Consider the following 20857-nt stretch of genomic DNA (forward strand, 5'->3'; position numbering starts at 1 on the left):
AGATGTATGTTTATTTTGCAGCAATTCTTTGTAGTTGCCGCCATCTTTAGTGTTACATCCCCTCACACACTCCAGTTCTCAGGCTGCAGCTGGTTTGAAAGCTAAAGTAAACCGGCTTCTCTCCTGGCTTGTGGCTCCAGGGGAGTTGAACAGTTCTGGCTCTGCTAGTTTCTTTTCTATCTTTTGGCGCTTTTTTGGTGGACAAACCACCGCAATGTGCACTGTGACACACTGGAGACTAGCTCTGCTAGCACACATAGCCTACTGACGGTTTCAAACTGTATTTTACATTAGAAAGCAAAGAAAATAAATGGACAAGAGAAAAATAAATCAATTTGGTCAGTATTGTCATTTGGACAAGCAAAGCCATTACTTTAAGTTGCAGGCAAGAAAACAAGTCTGTCCACTGTCTCTGGGTTTAACAAAAAAATTAAAAATTCGATATTCTTTTTTTTCCCGATATTCTTTTTCCGATATCAATTATTAAAATATATCGTGATAAGAGAGAGAGCGAGACAAACAGACACGATATAGACAGACAAATGATCAACCATATATCCTTTGCTATTTTAAGCTTGTTCTGGAAGAAATTACTGTGAGTGTCAACCTTTAGTAATGTCCTGTCTTTAGTTATCCTAAATAAATCTTATACAATTGATATCTTAATTATAACTTATTAACCTTAGTTGTATAGTGCATAATGAAACGTTTGTCAATCTGTATTGTTCTAGAGAAAGAATGGGCATTCATTCAAGTCAAAGTTAATTTATCATGATGATTCTAAAATGTATATATTTCAGTTGTATATTGGTATAACAAATTTAGATGTTGAATCAACTAAACATATTAACCCAATTACATTATGTCGTTGTCAATAAGCAAGTTATAGTGCTGTTATCGTTATTTATCACGAAACCGGACGTGAGATCAAACTACAATTCAAAATGGTCGCTCCTCGTGGCGTCACTACGCCCTCTGTTGTTGTCTGATTCTCCGTAAACCCGGAAGTGTTTAACAGGGTCAGCTTTTGTTGACACCGGAGGCTACTAGGCTAGCATGTCGCGCGATTTACAATGGTCGGGTGAATGAGACTGTCGACTCACGACTGTCTAAACACAATATTAATATGAACACAACTATTTAGAGTTATATAGGATCATTGTGTATGAAAATAAAGTTATGTCCTGTAATTGTTACACACACTAGGCAAAGCTATAGTGTTCACGCCGACAATCACGGATCTAACACGCTATATAACGTACCCCAAAACACGTTATCTAATCCTCCTCTCTCCTGTATACGCGCTCTCCTGTATCTCTCCCTAAACAACACGACCAAATGTCTCGTCATTTCCCTGCCTGCCTATCTGTTATGACAATAGTTAACTTAACCTAAGATCGCTTTCAGGAAGGAAGGGGGAAATAATAACAACCACAACGTCTTTTATGGCCAAACTTGGAGCTTTTGAATAATACAACAATATTTGGATGAATTACCTCAATCCCCTGTTGTCAGTCGCACATCCTACCCATTACAGAGACCGAGAACAACCCAATCCAAATAGTCTCCAAGAATTACACACAACTGTTAGCTATGCGTACAAACACACGTACGCTCGGTCGAGTCGTACACACACAACAGATATTGTACCTATTTTTTTGTCTGCAACACCCAAACTGGGATTAGTACACCACAACCCTGTACCTATTTTAGTCGGCAACACCCAAACTGGGATTTGTACACCACAACCCAGCAAATCCCCCAGTAACACTGTAGAGGACCGGGATACGCGTGTTCTCCCGTAACAATTCACAATACAGACCAAATATTCAATGCACGCCACTCTACTACTCAGCCATGATCTCAATATTAATATACACAGTAGATGCTCAAGCGTGTCCAGAGAAAGAAAAAGCCGGCTAACTACTCCCTTTTTTTCTATGCATGAGAGCGAAAACACAGTTGCACAAGCACGAAAGTTCGCAACGCCAAATTGTAGGATATATCAATAGTAGGAAATTAGTCAAATGACTTACTCACTCTGTGGGTCCGATTAATAACAAGGTTTCTTATCCAGATAGATCAAATATATACAAGGTAGTTAGAGAAAATGGCTGAGGCTTCCGCCCAAGATAATCAGCTGAAATTGCCCAGGTAAAGAAGACCGATTGTTGTCGGGAGGAGCCGTATATAGTGAAAGGGGGGGGGGGGGGGGAGAACACTCACATTATAGGTCAAACGAGTGGGGGGGGGGGAACACAGGATAGGGGACAAAGGAGAAGGGAGGGGGATATCCCTACTGAGTACAATGGTACAACCTGCAAGTCTCTACGACAAACGGTTAAAAAGATACAAAAAGGAGGCACGGCCGAAGGATTGGGGGAGTGGTCAACATAGACCAATGAAAGAGGATATCCCTACGGAGTACAATGCCACAACCCGCAAGTCTCTACGACAAACGGTTCAAAAGATACAAAAAGGGGGCATCAAGAGTTAACTCCCTAGGGCGGTCAGGTGGCGTAGCGGAGATTGTGCTCGTCACCAATGCAGGAGATGCTGGGTTCGAGTCCAGCTCTCGGCGTTGCCACCAGCTTGGCTGGCCGTTCACACTAATACAATTGGCAGTATTAGGGAGTGGGGAAGCTGGCGGGTGGGAATCTGGCGTTGTGGACAGCGACGCCTACAGGTCAGGTCTCGGCGCTTGCTAAGCGGGGCAGGACTTGGTGGAGATAGCGTGCCCTCCCACGCGTTACACTTCACCAATGAGAGTCCTCGCTACCAAGTGAAAAGACGTCACTGGCTGTCGGCGCACGTCTCGGAGGAAGCGTGCGATCGACTCGGGACGCCCTTGGATTGACTCGTAGGAGAACATGCATACAGCAGCCAGGTAGGGGAGGGGGGGGGGGGGGGGAATTGGCACAACGACTAATTGGGACGCGTCTATATTAAAGGCAGCCCAAGAGTCCTTCCGCATTGGCGTTTTGCGCTCTGATTGGCCGAGCGTGCGCATGCGCATGAGCCGCGACACGCAACTCTAGGCAGGAATCGAAACTCTGTTTAAGCTCCAGAGAGCCAGGCTGAAAATCCACAGTTCTTGCCCCACTGATGGAGCCGAATTGCGGATCCGAGTTTTCTGATGAATACCCCAAAAATATGGAGGTCCCAAACGCAATTAAGTATTGATTACGCCACAACGAATCATTAAAAGAATATACCGTTAACTGGAGTATGTTGTTTCTTTACATATATGTTGGATTAGAGAATTGGTTTGTCATGACAATCCAATAAAAAATCGCACACAGTAACTAGTAACTACATGCATCATTGTTTACAGCGAACGGTGGGGCTGGGCTGGGGCGCGCGGTGCTCCGGTGGCGGCGGGCGGCGGTTGACCGATGGCGATGCCGAGGACGAGCGCGCGTCCGTGGGGTAGACGGCCGGTGAGAGAGCGCGCTCGTCCTCGGCATCGGAATATTCAATATTCTCATGAGCAGCAGGGGGAGACAATGATGTCACATGCACTCCCAACACGGCCATGGCAGATTGTCAGTATGGATTTGTTCAGACAGTGAAGATAGTGAAAAACCTGTGCAAGAAGGCAGCTAGTGCAGGTAACGACCCATGGTTGGCCATCTTGCAGTGGAGGAACACGCCCACAGAGGGCACGCTCAGCAGCCCAGCGCAGAAACTGATGTCCCGGAGACTGAAGACCCCACTTCCGGTCGCTGACTCGCTCCTGGGCCCCAGCGTGGTCACGGGGGTTCCTGAGAAGCTGCGGGTTAAGCATCAAACGGCCAAGCTTGGTTATGACAAGTCGGCCAGAGATCTGCCCGAGCTGTGTATCGGCCAGGACATAAGAATGAAGCCCCTGCCTGGAGACGGGACGGGCAAGTGGAGGAGAGGAGTGTGCCTGCAACAGGTGGCCCCCAGATCGTACTTGGTGGAGGTCGAGGGGACATTCTACCAGCAGAACCGGGTGGACCTGCGACCAGCGGAGGGGGATGTGACCGGACACCGCCTGGAGCAACACAGCGTTCAGCACAGCAGCCCACCTGAGGAGCCACACAGCAGTCCGCGCAGCGAAGGGATGGACAGTAACACACCCAGGAAGTCAGGCCGTTCAGGCGGAGCGGCCTGTAACAGCATGCGGAGGACCCTCCACCAGCGCCAGAGTACAGGACGTCCAGTGGTAGCTGGTGAGAGCGCCACAAAGACTGAACTTATAGAGCCAGTGGTAGGCTGGTGAGAGCGCCACAAAGACTGGACTTATAGAGCCAGTGGTAGGCTGGTGAGAGCGCCACAAAGACTGGACTTATAGAGCCAGTGGTAGCTGGTGAGAGCGCCACAAAGACTGGACTTATAGAGCCAGTGGTAGGCTGGTGAGAGCGCCACAAAGACTGGACTTATAGAGCCAGTGGTAGCTGGTGAGAGCGCCACAAAGACTGAACTTATAGAGCCAGTGGTAGGCTGGTGAGAGCGCCACAAAGACTGGACTTATAGAGCCAGTGGTAGCTGGTGAGAGCGCCACAAAGACTGAACTTATAGAGCCAGTGGTAGCTGGTGAGAGCGCCACAAAGACTGAACTTATAGAGCCAGTGGTAGTTGGTGAGAGCGCCACAAAGACTGGACTTATAGAGCCAGTGGTAGCTGGTGAGAGCGCCACAAAGACTGAACTTATAGAGCCAGTGGTAGTTGGTGAGAGCGCCACAAAGGCTGAACTTATAGAGCCAGTGGTAGTTGGTGAGAGCGCCACAAAGACTGAACTTATAGAGCCAGTGGTAGCTGGTGAGAGCGCCACAAAGACTGGACTTATAGAGCAAGTGGTAGCTGGTGAGAGCGCCACAAAGGCTGGACTTATAGAGCCAGTGGTAGCTGGTGAGAGCGCCACAAAGACTGGACTTATAGAGCCAGTGGTAGCTGGTGAGAGCGCCACAAAGACTGGACTTATAGAGCCTTTCGGTACAAGGCCCCCCCCTCCCCTACCTGGCTGCTGTATGCATGTTCTCCTATGACTCGGTACAAGGCCCCCCCCTCCCCTACCTGGCGCTGTATGCATGTTCTCCTATGACTCGGTACAAGGCCCCCCCCCCCCTCCCCTACCTGGCTGCTGTATGCATGTTCTCCTATGACTCGGTACAAGGCCCCCCCCTCCCCCTCCTGGCTGCTGTATGCATGTTCTCCTATGAGTCGGTACAAGGCCCCCCCCCCCTCCCCTACCTGGCTGCTGTATGCATGTTCTCCTATGAGTCGGTACAAGGCCCCCCCCTCCCCTACCTGGCGCTGTATGCATGTTCTCCTATGAGTCGGTACAAGGCCCCCCCCCCCCTCCCCTACCTGGCGCTGTATGCATGTTCTCCTATGAGTCGGTACAAGGCCCCCCCCCCCCCCCCCTCCCCTACCTGGCGCTGTATGCATGTTCTCCTATGAGTCGGTACAAGGCCCCCCCCTCCCCTACCTGGCGCTGTATGCATGTTCTCCTATGAGTCGGTACAAGGCCCCCCCCTCCCCTACCTGGCTGCTGTATGCATGCTCTCCTATGAGTCGGTACAAGGCGCCCCCCCTCCCCTATCTGGCACTGTATGCATGTTCTCCTCTGAGTCGGTACAAGGCCCCCCCTCCCCCTCCTGGCTGCTGTATGCATGTTCTCCCATGAGTCGGTACAAGGCCCCCCCTCCCCTACCTGGTGCTGTATGCATGTTCTCCTATGAGTCGGTACAAGGCCCCCCCCCCCTCCCCTACCTGGCGCTGTATGCATGTTCTCCTATGAGTCGGTACAAGGCGCCCCCCCTCCCCTACCTGGCGCTGTACGCATGTTCTCCTATGAGTCGGTACAAGGCCCCCCCCCCCTCCCCTACCTGGCGCTGTATGCATGTTCTCCTATGAGTCGGCACAAGGCCCCCCCCTCCCCTACCTGGCGCTGTATGCATGTTCTCCTATGAGTCGGTACAAGGCCCCCCCTCCCCTACCTGGCGCTGTACGCATGTTCTCCTATGAGTCGGTACAAGGCCCCCCCCTCCCCTAGGTGGCGCTGTATGCATGTTCTCCTATGAGTCGGTACAAGGCGCCCCCCTCCCCTACCTGGCTGCTGTATGCATGTTCTCCTATGAGTCGGTACAAGGCTCCCCCCTCCCCTAGGTGGCGCTGTATGCATGTTCTCCTATGAGTCGGTACAAGGCCCCCCCCTCCCCTAGGTGGCGCTGTATGCATGTTCTCCTATGAGTCGGTACAAGGCCCCCCCCTCCCCTAGGTGGCGCTGTATGCATGTTCTCCTATGAGTCGGTACAATGCCCCCCCCTCCCCTAGGTGGCGCTGTATGCATGTTCTCCTATGAGTCGGTACAAGGCCCCCCCCCTCCCCTAGGTGGCGCTGTATGCATGTTCTCCTATGAGTCGGTACAAGGCCCCCCCCTCCCCTAGGTGGCGCTGTATGCATGTTCTCCTATGAGTCGGTACAATGCCCCCCCCTCCCCTAGGTGGCGCTGTATGCATGTTCTCCTATGAGTCGGTACAAGGCCCCCCCCCTCCCCTCCCCTTCCTCCGAGGCGTGCGCCGACAGCCAGTGACGCTCTTTTCACTTGGCAGCGAGGGCTCTCATTGGTGAAGTGTAACGCGTGGGAGGGCACGCTATCTCCACCAAGTCCTGCCCCGCTGAGCAAGCGCCGAGACCTGACCTGTAGGCGTCGCTGTCCACAACGCCAGCTTCCCACCCACCAGCTTCCCCACCCTCTAATACAGCCAATTGTATTAGTGTGAATGGCCAGCCAAGCTGGTGGCAACGCCGAGAGCTGGGCTCGAACCCAGTGTCTCCCAGCGTTGGTGACGAACGCAATCTCCGCTACGCCACCTGACCGCTACTTTTAAAACCACTCTCAAAGAGCACCTACGGGAGACTGCAATTCAAAACTGGCCCCTGTAAATGTCCTAACCCAACCCAATAATACACGAGACCCTCTTCTTGGGACCAAGTAAGGTTTCATCGATAATCCAATGTACAGTTACACCCCCACCCCCCCAACCACCTCCAATGTACAGTCCCCCCCCCCACCTCTTCCAATGTAGTTTCTTTGTCAAATGTATATACTCTCTTTTCTTTTTTTTACTCTTTTTGTATCACAAACAGTACTGTATTTGTAAATCTGGTATGTCATAAATGTATAGATGTAGCAGTACTGTCTATCTGTATGTCATGTTGTATGTCATATATGTCCTGATGAATTGAAAATGGGGGACCCTGATGTAAACAAGACGAAAGTCTTTCTCTGGTCTGCATCCCCTTAACAATTGTGTGTATTGAGCCGTACTGTATTGTACCCATTCTGCAATCTGTTAATAAAGTTTTCAATCAATCAAGCAACACAACACACACTGGGTTTATGGGTCAAACATCATGTTTATTGTCCATAGGGAGAGAGAAGAGTCATATTTCATACCCGTTTTATGACAGAAATAGGCAACAATAAAAGGAACAAAAAAAAGAATAGATATCCAACACTGAAGCCAGAGCAGAGACTCTGCAGTTACCACAGCTCACCACTAGAGGGTAGTAAGTAGCATATGGCCAAATAACATGGAGTAATATTTCACACCCGTTTTATGATAATAATAATAATAATAATAATAATAATAATAATAATAATAATAATAATAATAATAATAATAATAATAATAATAATAATAATAATAATAATAATAATAATAATAATAATAATAATAATAATAATAATAATAATAATAATAATAATAATAATAATAATAATAAGGAGAGAGAAGAGTGTTAGAGGGGGTTGCCTGGCCCGATACTGATATCAACCGAAAACTATATATGCAGGGCCCCCCCCCCCCCCCAATTTTGACATGTTAATTTCACTGGATGCATCAACAAGGCATTCTAAATGTTGTAGTGACTGTACATAATTCACACGGAACTCGTTGGGAATGTTAGTTCCCCCCGGACGATTTATAGGGTGGCACTTCCTGCCACCGGCATTCTTATTTTACTGTCGATACGACTACGTCGATTTGTTGTTACGCTGATGAATAAAGGAATTAGGTTTAGCTTCGAGACACCGCCTCCGACTCCTTCTTCTCAGCGCTACACTGGTGACCCCGACATTAGTCTCGAGGAAGTTTCCGAGACAGAGAATACGACGAACATGGCAAACAACGCTGGTTTTCTCAGACTGCCTGAGTTTTGGGAGCAGTCGGCAGTCGCGTGGTTCGCCCAGGCGGAGGCGCAATTCGCCCTACGGGGAATCGTGGATGACGCCGCTCGATACTTCCACGTCGTCTCGAGTCTGAACAACACTACGGCGGCGAGAACGGTAGGCTTCATTACCGCTCCGCCGGCCCGGGATAGATATGAGGCGTTTAAGACGCACCTGCTCAGGATTTTTGAGTTGTCGCCGTCTGAGCGGGCCCGACGCTTGTTGGATATACGTGGCTTGGGAGACAGCAAGCCGTCGGCGCATATGGAAATGATGCTGAATCTACTGGGCGCCGAGCAGCCAAACTTTTTATTTAAAGAGCTGTTCCTCAGACACATGCCGCCACGGGTACAGACGGCGCTGGCCAATACAAACATTGTGGATCCCCGTGCTCTGGCGGAGGAGGCAGATCGGTTCTACCTGGCCACGCAGCACTTAGCCCCAGAGGTGCTGGCCCCGACACGGGCGCACATGCCCAGAGGGGGAGGGGCGAAGATGGAGAGGGGCGCCGCGGCCGACGGCAATAATGACACAGGCCTGTGTTATTTCCATGCATGCTTCGGCGCGAAAGCAACGAAGTGCCGCCCGCCTTGTACTTTTGTCAGGGCGGGAAACGCCAACACCTGCGCCCAGTAGCGGCCGTGAGCGCAGGTACGTCGAACAGGCTACTCTTCATTAAGGACACACTCTCTGGTCGAGAATTCCTCTGCGACACCGGAGCACAGAGGAGCGTCCTACCGGCGACGGTGGTGGACACCGCCGGCGGGGGGGGGGGTCCGCGACTGACGACCGCCAACGGTAACCCGATTCGCACCTACGGCACGAGGACCGTGGAGTTGTGTTTCGGGGGACAGCGGTTCACGTGGGAGTTTGTCACGGCCGACGTCTCGTTCCCACTACTCGGGGCGGATTTCCTCTGCGCACATGGGCTCCTCGTGGACGTGAGGCACGGCCGCCTGGTAGACGCCCAGACGTACGCTTCCTTGACTTGTGTGCGCAATGAAGTGGTATACAGCGGGCTGGCCAGCTCGCTCGCAGAAGGTGACGTGTACCAACGCCTACTGCGGGAGTTTCCCGGCTTGACACAGCCTACGTTCTCGGCCGCGACCACCAAACACGGGGTCGAGCATCACATAGAGACTCAAGGAGCTCCCGTGTACGCTAGGGCCCGCCGGCTCAACCCTGACAGACTAGCAGTCGCTAGGTCAGAGTTCGCCAACATGGAGAAGTTGGGGATTGTCCGACGCTCGGACAGCCCCTGGGCCTCGCCGCTGCACATCGTGCCCAAACCGGACGGGGGATGGAGACCGGGCGGGGACTACAGACGCCTCAACGACGCTACCATGCCAGACCGCTACCCGGTCCCCCACATCCAGGACTTCTCAGGGCACCTGGCGGGTAAGCTGTTCTTTTCGAAAGTAGACCTGGTACGCGGTTACCACCAAGTGCCGGTACACCCCTTGGACGTCCCGAAGACGGCGGTGGTAACACCCTTCGGTCTATTTGAGTTCCTACGGATGCCGTTCGGACTGAAGAACGCGGCGCAGTCTTTCCAGAGGCTAATGGACTCGACGCTCAGAGACATGCCGTTTATTTTTGTCTACCTGGACGACATCCTCGTCGCCAGCTCCTCGGCCGAAGAGCACCTGGAGCACCTACGATGCCTCTTTACGAGGCTGGGCCAAAACGGCCTAATCATCAACCCGGCTAAGTGTCAGTTCGGGTTGACCTCCATACGGTTCCTCGGACACCTCATTGACACCCCCTCCCATCGAAAGTGGAGGCCGTTTCCGCTTTCCCACGACCCCCGACGGCCCGGGCGCTCAGGGAATTTCTCGGGATGGTGACGTTTTATCACCGGTTCATCCCCCGGGCGGCCCACACCATGCGGCCGCTTTACGAGGCGCTGAAGGACAAGTCCCCCAACCAGCCGGTCGACTGGACGGCCGAGAGGACGACAGCCTTCGCGGCCACCAAGGCGGCCCTGGCGGGTGCAGCCATGTTGGCTCACCCGTCACCGGGGGCCCCGGTCGCCATTACCACCGACGCGTCAGACTACGCGGTGGGCGCAGTGCATGAGCAATACGTTGACGGCGCCTGGCAACCGCTGCCGTTTTTCAGCCGTCAACTGACCCCCAGGGAGCGCAAGTACAGCGCATTTGACAGAGAGCTCCTAGGTCTCTGGTTGGCGGTGCGCCATTTTCGTTTCATGCTGGAGGGCCGGGAGTTTACGGCCTTCGTCGACCACAAACCCCTCACGTTCTCCATGTCCAAGGTGGCTGAACCGTGGTCCGCGCGACAACAGCGCCAACTCTCGTACATTTCCGAGTACACGACAGACATACGGCATATCGCCGGGAAAGCCAACGTGGTCGCAGACTGCCTATCCAGGGTCGTCATCGGAGCTGTGCAACTGGGCCTCGACTACGTCGCCATGGGCTCGGAACAGGCCTCCGACCACGACATCCAGGCCCTCAGGACAGCGGATACCAGTCTGCGCCTCAGAGACGTCGCGATTGGCGGCTCGGGCGCGTCCCTGCTCTGTGACCTCTCCACCGGGCAACCCCGGCCGCTGGTCCCTATAGGCTGGCGCAGGCGGGCTTTCGAGGCTGTGCACGACCTGTCTCACCCCGGTAGGAAGCCTTCGAGCAGGTTGGTGTCACAGAAGTTTGTGTGGCGAGGGCTCAAGAAAGACGTGATGGCCTGGGTCGACGCGTGTGTGTCCTGCCAACGGGCTAAAGTGCACCGACATACCAAGGCCCCGCTTGTGACATTCGTGGTTCCCGAGAGGAGGTTCGACCACGTCAATGTTGACCTCGTGGGCCCGCTTCCTTCCTCTCACGGGTTTACCTACCTGTTCACTATGGTGGACAGGACCACCCGATGGCCGGAAGCCGTTCCCCTCGCCTCGACGTCTTCTTCCGACGTGGCCCACGCCTTTATCAGCACGTGGATCGCACGTTTCGGGACCCCGTCTGACCTCTCCTCCGACCGGGGCTCGCAGTTCACCTCGGAGCTCTGGAACGCGGTCGCCAGCGGCCTGGGGGTTAAGCTGCACCGTACAACCGCGTACCACCCGCAGGCCAACGGGCTATGCGAACGTTTCCACCGGTCCATGAAGGCGGCGCTGCGCGCAGGCCTGACGGACGGCAACTGGGTAGATAAGCTGCCGTGGGTCATGCTCGGACTTAGGAGCGCCCCCAAGGAAGACCTGCAGGCCTCGTCCGCGGAACTGTTATACGGCCAGACATTGCGCGTCCCGGGGGATTTCATTCCGGACGCGACAACCCCTTGGTCCGTGGCCAGCCAGCGTTCCACCCTGCGAGAAGCGGCTCAGACCTTCGCCCCGATTCCCACGTCGCAGCATGGTACCCCCGTTTCCCGGGTGCCGCGCAGCCTGCACACGGCTGAGTATGTTTTTGTTCGCCACGATGCGCACCGGGGGCCCCTACGCCCCCCTTACGATGGCCCGTTTAGGGTCCTGCGACACGGTAACAAGGACCTCATGGTCGACATGGGCGGTAGGACGGAGACCGTGTCGATAGACAGGATCAAGCCCGCTCACATAGACGTTTCACAGCCTTTGGAGTTGGCCCTTCCCCCCCGCAGGGGTCGTCCACCGTTGCCCCGGGTGCCACCGCCCACAGAGCCACCGGCGGCCTCACCGATGCCAGCGCCCCCGGGTGTCGGTGAGGGTACGGGCGCTTGCGACGCTTTCCCCTCTCCGCCCCCGGTTTTCCACGCTCGCCGAGGCCGTTTCGTGCCCCCGGGTGTCGTGGACGGCGCGGGCGCTTATGCCACTCCGCCCTCCCCGCCCCCGGCTTTCCGCACACGCAGAGGCCGGGCAATTGTTCCCCCACGCCGGGGGGATTTTGACTATGGGTGAATTCTGGGGGGGCTTGTGTAGTGACTGTACATAATTCACACAGAACTCGTTGGGAATGGTAGTTCCCCCCGGACGATTTATAGGGTGGCACTTCCTGCCACCGGCATTCTTATTTTACTGTCGATACGACTACGTCGATTTGTTGTTACGCTGATGAATAAAGGAATTAGGTTTAGCTTCGAGACACCGCCTCCGACTCCTTCTTCTCAGCGCTACAATGTAAACATTATCTGTGCTTCTCCCCTTTTCTTCTCTCTCTCCCTCTGGTTCTCACTCTCACTTTCTCTTTTTCGCTCTCTCTCTTTCCCTCTCTCTCCCTTATTTATTGTAATTTTCCTTGTATACTATTGCTACTGTCATTTTGTATTTTATTTACTTGTATGCATGTACACACATAACCTTGTTTTTGTTGCAGCCACACCCCCCCCCTTCCCTCAAAAGGCTTCTGCTCTTAGGTCAGGCTGCTTTTGTATTTAAGAATTTGTTCTTACTTGGCCGCCTGGGTAAATAAAGGTTACATTTAGAAAGAAAAAAAAAGTAATTCAAAAGAATCCCCCCCCCCCATTTTAATGCCAATACAGGCCGATAATAACGAACATCTCTAATACATTCCCTAAATAAAATATAGGCTTCACGAATTTCCCGCCAACCAACACACATTTCAAAACATGAGTGCGCACACCCCTCCCTGACATAGAGCGACACGAGTGAGCGAGCGAGAAAAAGTTATTAAAATGTGTTCGTTTCAATCCTGAGCTGCCGGCTGCCGCGAGCGACAGTGAACTGAGCAGCGATGTCGTCACCCCTCAGATATCAGAGTCCCGCCCCTGCACAGTGGAGCAGACAGCAGACAGCAGACAGCAGACAGCAGACAGCAGACAGCAGACAGCAGACAGCAGACAGTGGAGCAGACCGCAGACAGTGGAGCAGACAGCAGACAGCAGCCAGCAGACAGCAGCCAGTGGAGCAGACAGCAGCCAGCAGACAGTGGACAGTGGAGCAGGCAGCAGACAGCAGACAGCAGACAGCAGACAGTGGAGCAGACAGCAGACAGCATACAGCAGACAGCAGACAGCAGACAGCCAACAGCAGACTGTGGAGCAGACAGGGGGGGACCCTGATGGAAACAAGACAAACGTCTTTCTCAGGTCTGCATCCCCTTAACAATTGTATGTATTGAGCCGTACTGTATTGTACCCATTCTGCAATCTGTTAAATAAAGTTTTCATTCATTCATTCACAGCAGACAGTGGAGCAGACAGCAGACAGCAGATGGTGGAGCAGACAGCAGACAGTGGAGCAGACAGCAGACAGTGGAGCAGACAGCAGACAGCAGACAGTGGAGCAGACAGCAGACAGCAGACAGTGGAGCAGACAGCAGACAGCAGACAGTGGAGCAGACAGCAGACAGCAGACAGTGGAGCAGACAGCAGACAGTGGAGCAGACAGCAGACAGCAGACATCAGACAGCAGACAATGGAGCAGACAGCAGACAGTGGAGCAGACAGTGGAGCAGACAGTGGAGCAGACAGCAGACAGTGGAGCAGACAGTGGAGCAGACAGTGGAGCAGACAGCAGACAGTGGAGCAGACAGCAGACAGCAGACAGTGGAGCAGACAGCAGACAGTGGAGCAGACAGCAGACAGTGGAGTAGACAGCAGACAGTGGAGCAGACAGCAGACAGTGGAGTAGACAGCAGACAGCAGACAGCAGACAGCAGACAGCAGACAGCAGACAGTGGAGCAGACAGCAGACAGTGGAGCAGACAGCAGACAGTGGAGTAGACAGCAGACAGTGGAGCAGACAGCAGACAGTGGAGCAGACAGCAGACAGCAGACAGCAGACAGCAGACAGCAGACAGTGGAGCAGACAGCAGACAGTGGAGCAGACAGCAGACAGCAGACAGTGGAGCAGACAGCAGACAGCAGACAGCAGACAGTGGAGCAGACAGCAGACAGCAGACATGAACATTATCATGCAGCAGTGTCTCTCTGACATCACAGATCAGCACATTTTCAAATGACTCAGTTCAGTGAGGGTGAATATTGTGAGAGGAGAATTGGAAGAATGCGCCAATATGAGAATTAGAGACATAGATCATATTAATATAAGTCCACATAGCTAGGAAACAATGCTAAACACTGAAAAAGGCCATTTATAAGATAGTTCCCCTTTAAATTGATTGATATTTTTGCTTAATTTTATATTCGCATCCAGACCATTCCAGAGTGATACCCCACAAACTGCAATGCACATACTTTTAAGAGTTGTACGTACCGTAGGTTGCTTTAAAGCTAATGTCCCTCTAAAATTATAAACACTCTAGCCGTGATTTTTTTTTTAATGTTGCTTGGTAATTTGTTTTTTATTGCCATATTTGTGCATATCTTTTGTAAGTTGCTTTTATAAGCATTTCCCCAGATTTCAACACAATATGATAGATATGGTACAATGAGTGTGCAATATAATGTATATAGTTTTCTGATTCAGGATATGTCTTGCCCAGTATACCAATACTTCTCGCTAACTTTGAACACAAATATTTTATATGGGGTTTCCAGCAGAGTTTATGGTCTATTAAGACCCCTAGAAACTTGTTTGTATATACTCTCAATTTTCACTGTCTTTTTTTTTATGTGGTTATCTTTTCTTAGCACACCCATTTGTGTCAGGCTAGAACATTCTGCAGGCGTTGGATAGAACACTGCAGGCGATGGATAGAACACTGCAGGCGTTGGATAGAATACTGCAGGCGTTGGATAGAACACTGCAGGCGTTGGATAGAACATTCTGCAGGCGTTGGATAGAACACTGCAGGCGTTGGATAGAATATTATAGACGTATATTTACCCATCAGTAGTGTGATAGTAAAGGGTTAACCTTCTGTAATGTGGCAGTGAAAGGGTTAAACACACAACCTCTATTATGTCAGAGTCTGTCCGTCAGCCGACACACGACAACACAAGTGATGGAAAGAGGTCATGGTGGAACTCACTTTTTAGTAAGTCCTCTCTCGTCATGGACTCTGGTGGAAGTAGAACAGCCACTGGAGAAACTAGAGACACAAAATATCAGTCACAGCATATTATGAATGAATGATTTTATTTCTGTCTTCTTTTACAAAGCATATAGAACATTTAAAAAACGAAAAGTAAAAATTACCGAAAAGGTGTAGGCTGAAGGCGAGGCTTATAATTGCCTATCCCCTTTTTACATTACATTATTTACACACTGAAGAGTTTATCGCTGGGACGTCAGCCCCCCCCTGTCCACCCGGGCTGGGTGATGCCCCAGGGATTGCTCAGCAGACGGCTGATGGACCCCGCGACTCGGCTATAGACGCCTCCCCACCGGCGCCTGCTGATGAGGAGACCTCTGGCTGCGGGGCCCAGGCGGACCCCGTTCCTGCGGGTATCTCCCTGGGCGCACCGCTCCCGGTGCCGCAGTCGCTGCCCCAGCCCACTCGGCCGGGCCGCGTGAGGAGGCCGCCTACACGCTACGAGCCCGAGTCCGGCAGTTGGATACGGGACTGAGACCGTTAATCTATTCCGGTTCATAGCTTTCCGGTCTGGGGGGGGATGAAGAGTTTATCGCCGGCCACTAGGGGGCAGCGTCTCATTAGTATTGCCGACCGGCTTTGTTTTGTTTTGTAGTATTGCCGAGCGGCCATTTTGTTTCACTTAATGTGAGTCTGTTTATATCACTATTGAGTGTTTATGTACATTATATAGCGATATATATATATATGCATTATGATAGTGTTGTCATGTCATGCATTTATGTTGGTACTTTGTCAGCTTATTTCGCTGTCCTTTGTTCTGTTTCAGGGTGTCGTCATCCTTGTCATTAAATACTAAAACTGACATCAAGGAGTGCATTTCTTCACACAAAAAAATATATACAAAAAATAAACATAATTTAGTACATCATTTGCAAAAAAAAAGTCTACAAAGTTTCATGTACAAATCGTATGCACATTTATTTTTTATAATTTTTTCACGATTTGAATACAGTTATGTTATAATAAAATATAATTAGGATAATAATAAGGGTCCACGCTGGCTGGTCCTAGGACCCGCCCACAACCGAATCACTTCACATCACCCCGCCGGATCACAAGAGGACGGACAATAATCTTTACAAATGGATATGTTGATAGCGACTAAACGACTAAATATCAAGCGATTCTGTCACAGCGCATGTCTTAGTCCTTTAAACAATGTTGGATGATGTAATTGATGGGTCTTGAATCATTGTGTAACAAAAGAAAAATCGCGGATTGATTGATTGATTAATTTGCAATTTTTTTTTCAATTTCCTTTTCCTTCTCTGACTGCAGCCCTCACTCTCACACTGTCCGACGCTGGCTCAGTCTCCACCCCCCCCCCCCCCCCCACACACACACACACTCCTGTCTGCAACGCGGGGGATAGTCAGACTGAGAGAGAGCTGGGTGCTGCGCTGTTCTAAGTGAGCATGGCCTATTGAGTTGATTGATTGCTAATTTTATTACTGTACGCTTGGTTTCCAACTGGTTAAGTTTAGGCCCTCTACAGTAGGTTTAAAAAAATAAATAAAAAAATAGGGCGAAGAAAAAGTTTTTTTTCCTATAGGGCAAAGAAAACTTTTTAATTTGTTTTACCTACTTTCTATAGAAGCATCTAAGAATGAAGTTCTATAGAAAGTAGGTCTGCATCCCCTTAACAATTGTGTGTATTGAGCCGTACTGTATTGTACCCATTCTGCATCTGGTAATAAAATGTTCAATCAATCATTCCAATAATACACAGTTGGATGTGTTAGTTGGTTGGATGCACTTCAAGCTGCTTCCACATGAGGCAACTTCTCTCAATCATTCCAATAATACACAGTTGGATGTGTTAGTTGGTTGGATGCACTTCCGATCTGCTTCCACATGGAGGCAAATTGTCTTTTTTGTAGTTGTGGGAACTACTTTTTCTGGCGGATGTTTTTTTCAATAAATCTTCGATTAATGTGTGTTTATTGTATAGCAATAAGGTTGGATGAATGTGGCAGTTGTATAAAAGCTTTACACCACTTGCAGTCGTGATTTGTGAACAATAAACCATGCCTTTTTTTTTTAGCAAACATTTGTTTGGCTCATGGTTGTGGCCCCCAAGGCACTGCTCGGGAAGGTTGGAGATCTCCTCCTCCACGTTGACGGCTGTTCCATCTCCCTGTCTCTCGAAGTCCGTAACCTGGGCGTCACCCATGACTCCACACTTTAATTTCACTCCCACATCAAATCCGTCACCAAGTCTGCCTTCTACCACCTCAAAAACATCTCCCGTCTCCGACCCTCACTCTCAGACTCTGTGGCTGAGACCCTGATCCACTCATTCATCACCTCCCGGTTGGACTACTGTAATGGAGTCCTGTTCGGGGTACCCAGCAAAGCCCTGGACAGGCTCCAGTATGTTCAGAACTCAGCTGCCAGGGTTCTCACTCACACCAAGCCCTGGCAGCACATCACCCCCACCCTCATCCACCTCCACTGGCTTCCAGTCAAGTTCCGCATCACCTTCAAACTCCTGCTCCTCACCTACAAATCCCTCCATGCCCTCACCCCCCGATACCTGTCTGATCTCCTCCACCAGTACACTCCATCCCGGAACCTACGATCCTCTGATCTAGGTCTCCTCTCCATCCCTCGCACCAGATTATGGACTTTTGGGGACAGAGCCTTCAGCGTGGCGTCCCCTACCCTCTGGAACTCTCTCCCCCCCCCCGAAATCCGCAACGCCCCAACCCTGGACACCTTCAAATCCGCTCTAAAAACACACCTCTTCACCAAGGCTTTTCCCCATCAGTTAGTTTAGATTAGGTCCATTATCCCTTACCTTCCCTCATCCCCCCTTTCCCCCCCCCCCTATTTTCCTTGCCCTATTTTTTGTCCTGATTGTGAAGCGACCTTGGGTTCTATGAAAGGCGCTATATAAATTTGATCTATTATAATTATTATTATTATTATTGTTAATACCGTCACTATTTTTTTTTTATGCGCCACACACGCGGGCCATCGCACCAGTGCTACTGAGGTAAATCCATTCATTGCACAGACTGACGTCAGTGTAGCACGTGCAACATATATCTCGCACTGTACAGCCCTGGTGGAGAGGGATGAAGAATAGGGCAGATACAGGAAAGAAGGCTCTGGCAGGATTGGATCCCAGGCTAACAGGGGTACATGTGGTTCCAGAGGTAGGGTCCTAACCACTACACCATCTCTGGGCACAGTGTGTCTTGCTCAAGGACACTTCGGCATGCTTCCAGGAAGAGCTGGGATCGAACCGGGAACCTTCAGATTACCAGACGACTGAATGCCAAAAAATGCATGCGTGTCCTATATGTGTCACCCATCTCGCATGTGTGTGTTCGCTGCATGACGATGTAGCAATGTGCTACAAATAAAGACTTCTTCTTCAAAGTCCAGTTTCATATGACCTCACCTTCAGTGTCTCCACAGCCAGTCTGAGTGCTTTCAGCTCCTTCTCTCCCTCCTGGACTCTCTCCTGGACTTTGAAAGGACTCTCCCCCAGCAGTTTCTGGAACAAATCAACGTAGGAAGAATAGTTTTAGTTAGGGACTTCATTTAAAGCTACACTAGAGACAGCTTTATCTATAGCAGGGAGGGGCAACTGGCGGCCCGCGGGCCGCATGCGGCCCTCACAGACGTTCCATGCGGCCCCAGGCCAATATAAAAAAAAAAAAAAAAAAAAAAAATTATAATATTGAATATTGAATGAATTTTTTAGTATTCAATCAATCAAACACACACACACACACACCGAAGGCTGAGGTTAACATGCAAGGCACTAACCTGCTTGTTGGTTCCGTCAGTGTCTTTTTCTTTATTAAAACAATTATTTATTATTATTAAGAGAGTATTTTTTCTTTATTTAGACAGTAAGATGGTGGAGAGCAGGGCTGTTCGTAAACTTTTTTTGCACATAGCACTGGTGCTACAGAGGTTGATCGTTTTGTAGCACAGGCCAAAATCTTGTAGCACGAGTATAAAACGTCTCTAAAATCTCTAAAAACAACCACAAGTAGTGCAGTTCATTACTTAAATAGGTATGTGACTGGCAAGGGACATGAATCTTGCATACAGGGCACATAAAATCCAAACTTTAACAAGAAATGCTTTCAGACTAGGCTTGGGTGGTATGACGGTATTATGGTATACCAGGGTATTTCGACTCGAGATCCCGCCGGTATGATTCTCAATACCGTGACGTCACAGACTGCAATTACACTGACACGGAGTTGATTGTAGTGCACAGCACGCGCCAGCAGAGGGTTACGTGGCTATCGTTCTGGGACTGGGAGCTACCGTTATAGTAGTACCTGGATGGTGCGGGCTAACTGGCTACCGTTCTGGGACTGGGAGCTAACGTTATAGTAGTACCTGGATGGTGGGGGCTAACTGGCTACCGTTCTGGGACTGGGAGCTAACGTTATAGTAGTACCTGGATGGTGCGGGCTAACTGGCTACCGTTCTGGGAGCTAACGTTATAGTAGTACCTGGATGGTGCGGGCTAACTGGCTACCGTTCTGGGACTGGGAGCTAACGTTATAGTAGTACCTGGATGGTGCGGGCTAACTGGCTACCGTTCTGGGACTGGGAGCTAACGTTATAGTAGTACAAAAAATAGTAGTTTATAAAAAAAATATATATATAAAAAAAAATATTATAAAATATATATATTATATAATCATACTTATAGTTGTATTATCTGCGAGACATCGCCACCACGCAACAAGTCAAAATGCTCGCTATCTGCAAACAGCTCCACTGTCTGTGTGTACTCGAGTAGCCTCCAGCTACAGCCAGGATTCTCCGGCGCTGCAGCTGGGCCCTATTGGTATACTGTGCTTTGGTCAAATCACATTCAGCATGCCCTCAGCTCGAATACGCATCGAATCAATGTTATAAGACATTGATATCAGGAGCTATCTGTAGCTACTGCTAGCCGGCTAGATAACGTTAAGACAACGCCTCAGTGAACTATTTAGTTTACTGGGATATATAGAGCTAACGTGAGCTAACATTGCCTACCGAGCGAACGGAGGTATCATGCACTCGACTATTGCTGGAGCATTTGTTGATATCAGCAGCTATCAGTAGCTAGCCAGCTAGATACCGTTAGACAATGCCTCATGTATTAAACTAAAAGTGAATAGTTGACTGGGTCATTGTTTAAACAGTAACGTTAGCTCACGGAGGTCCGCACTAAACTAGAGCAGACTGCCCGAGGCAATAGGAGCCTCTGTGTTGATGCGAGCAGAAGCACGGACTGGGGCGGATATGACTCGTTGCCATGTTTTTTTTCAAAATAAGAGTATCATATGAACCGAACGTTGCTAACTGCCGGAGCCATCGATATTATGACTGGAGCTGCGCTTGGGGCGGAAATGAGACCCGCACAGGATTTTCAAAATAAGAGTATCGATATGAACTACACGCCAGGTGGCGGGCAGACCTCTCAGTGTCACTCGCCAAACCGAAAATCTGCCCGCCAATGGCGGGTGGCGGGCTCCAATTTCGTGCCCTGGCTACGGAGCTAATAGAGTGTACCATCCAGCAACACTGAAACTGACTAACGTTAACGTTATGCCGAGTTCATCATTCATACTACACGTATGAACTCGACATAGCGTTAACGTTACTCCGTTTCCATGAAGTGTTTAATTAACAGCAATCTGTTCTGTTGTTAAATGTAACATTAACGTGGCTAGCTACGTTA

General features: G+C 50.4%; 1 protein-coding gene across 1 annotated transcript in view; it reads right to left on the reverse strand.

Annotated features, from left to right (window-relative positions):
* Positions 1–15084: 15084 nt before the first annotated feature.
* LOC311226639 (uncharacterized protein) overlaps positions 15085–20857 on the reverse strand; it is a gene marked incomplete at its 5' end in the record, with an annotated part of 82122 nt that continues 76349 nt past the window's right edge. Inside the window, 2 exons of the mRNA XM_084312056.1 lie at positions 15085–15144; positions 18560–18655. Coding sequence (XP_084168182.1) covers positions 15106–15144; positions 18560–18655 — 135 coding nt within the window. The 3' untranslated portion in view covers positions 15085–15105. The remainder of the gene's footprint in view (positions 15145–18559; positions 18656–20857) is intronic.

The sequence above is a fragment of the Notolepis coatsorum genome, assembly GCF_963971535.1.
Source record: "Notolepis coatsorum genome assembly, chromosome: 1".
Taxonomy (NCBI): domain Eukaryota; kingdom Metazoa; phylum Chordata; class Actinopteri; order Aulopiformes; family Paralepididae; genus Notolepis; species Notolepis coatsorum.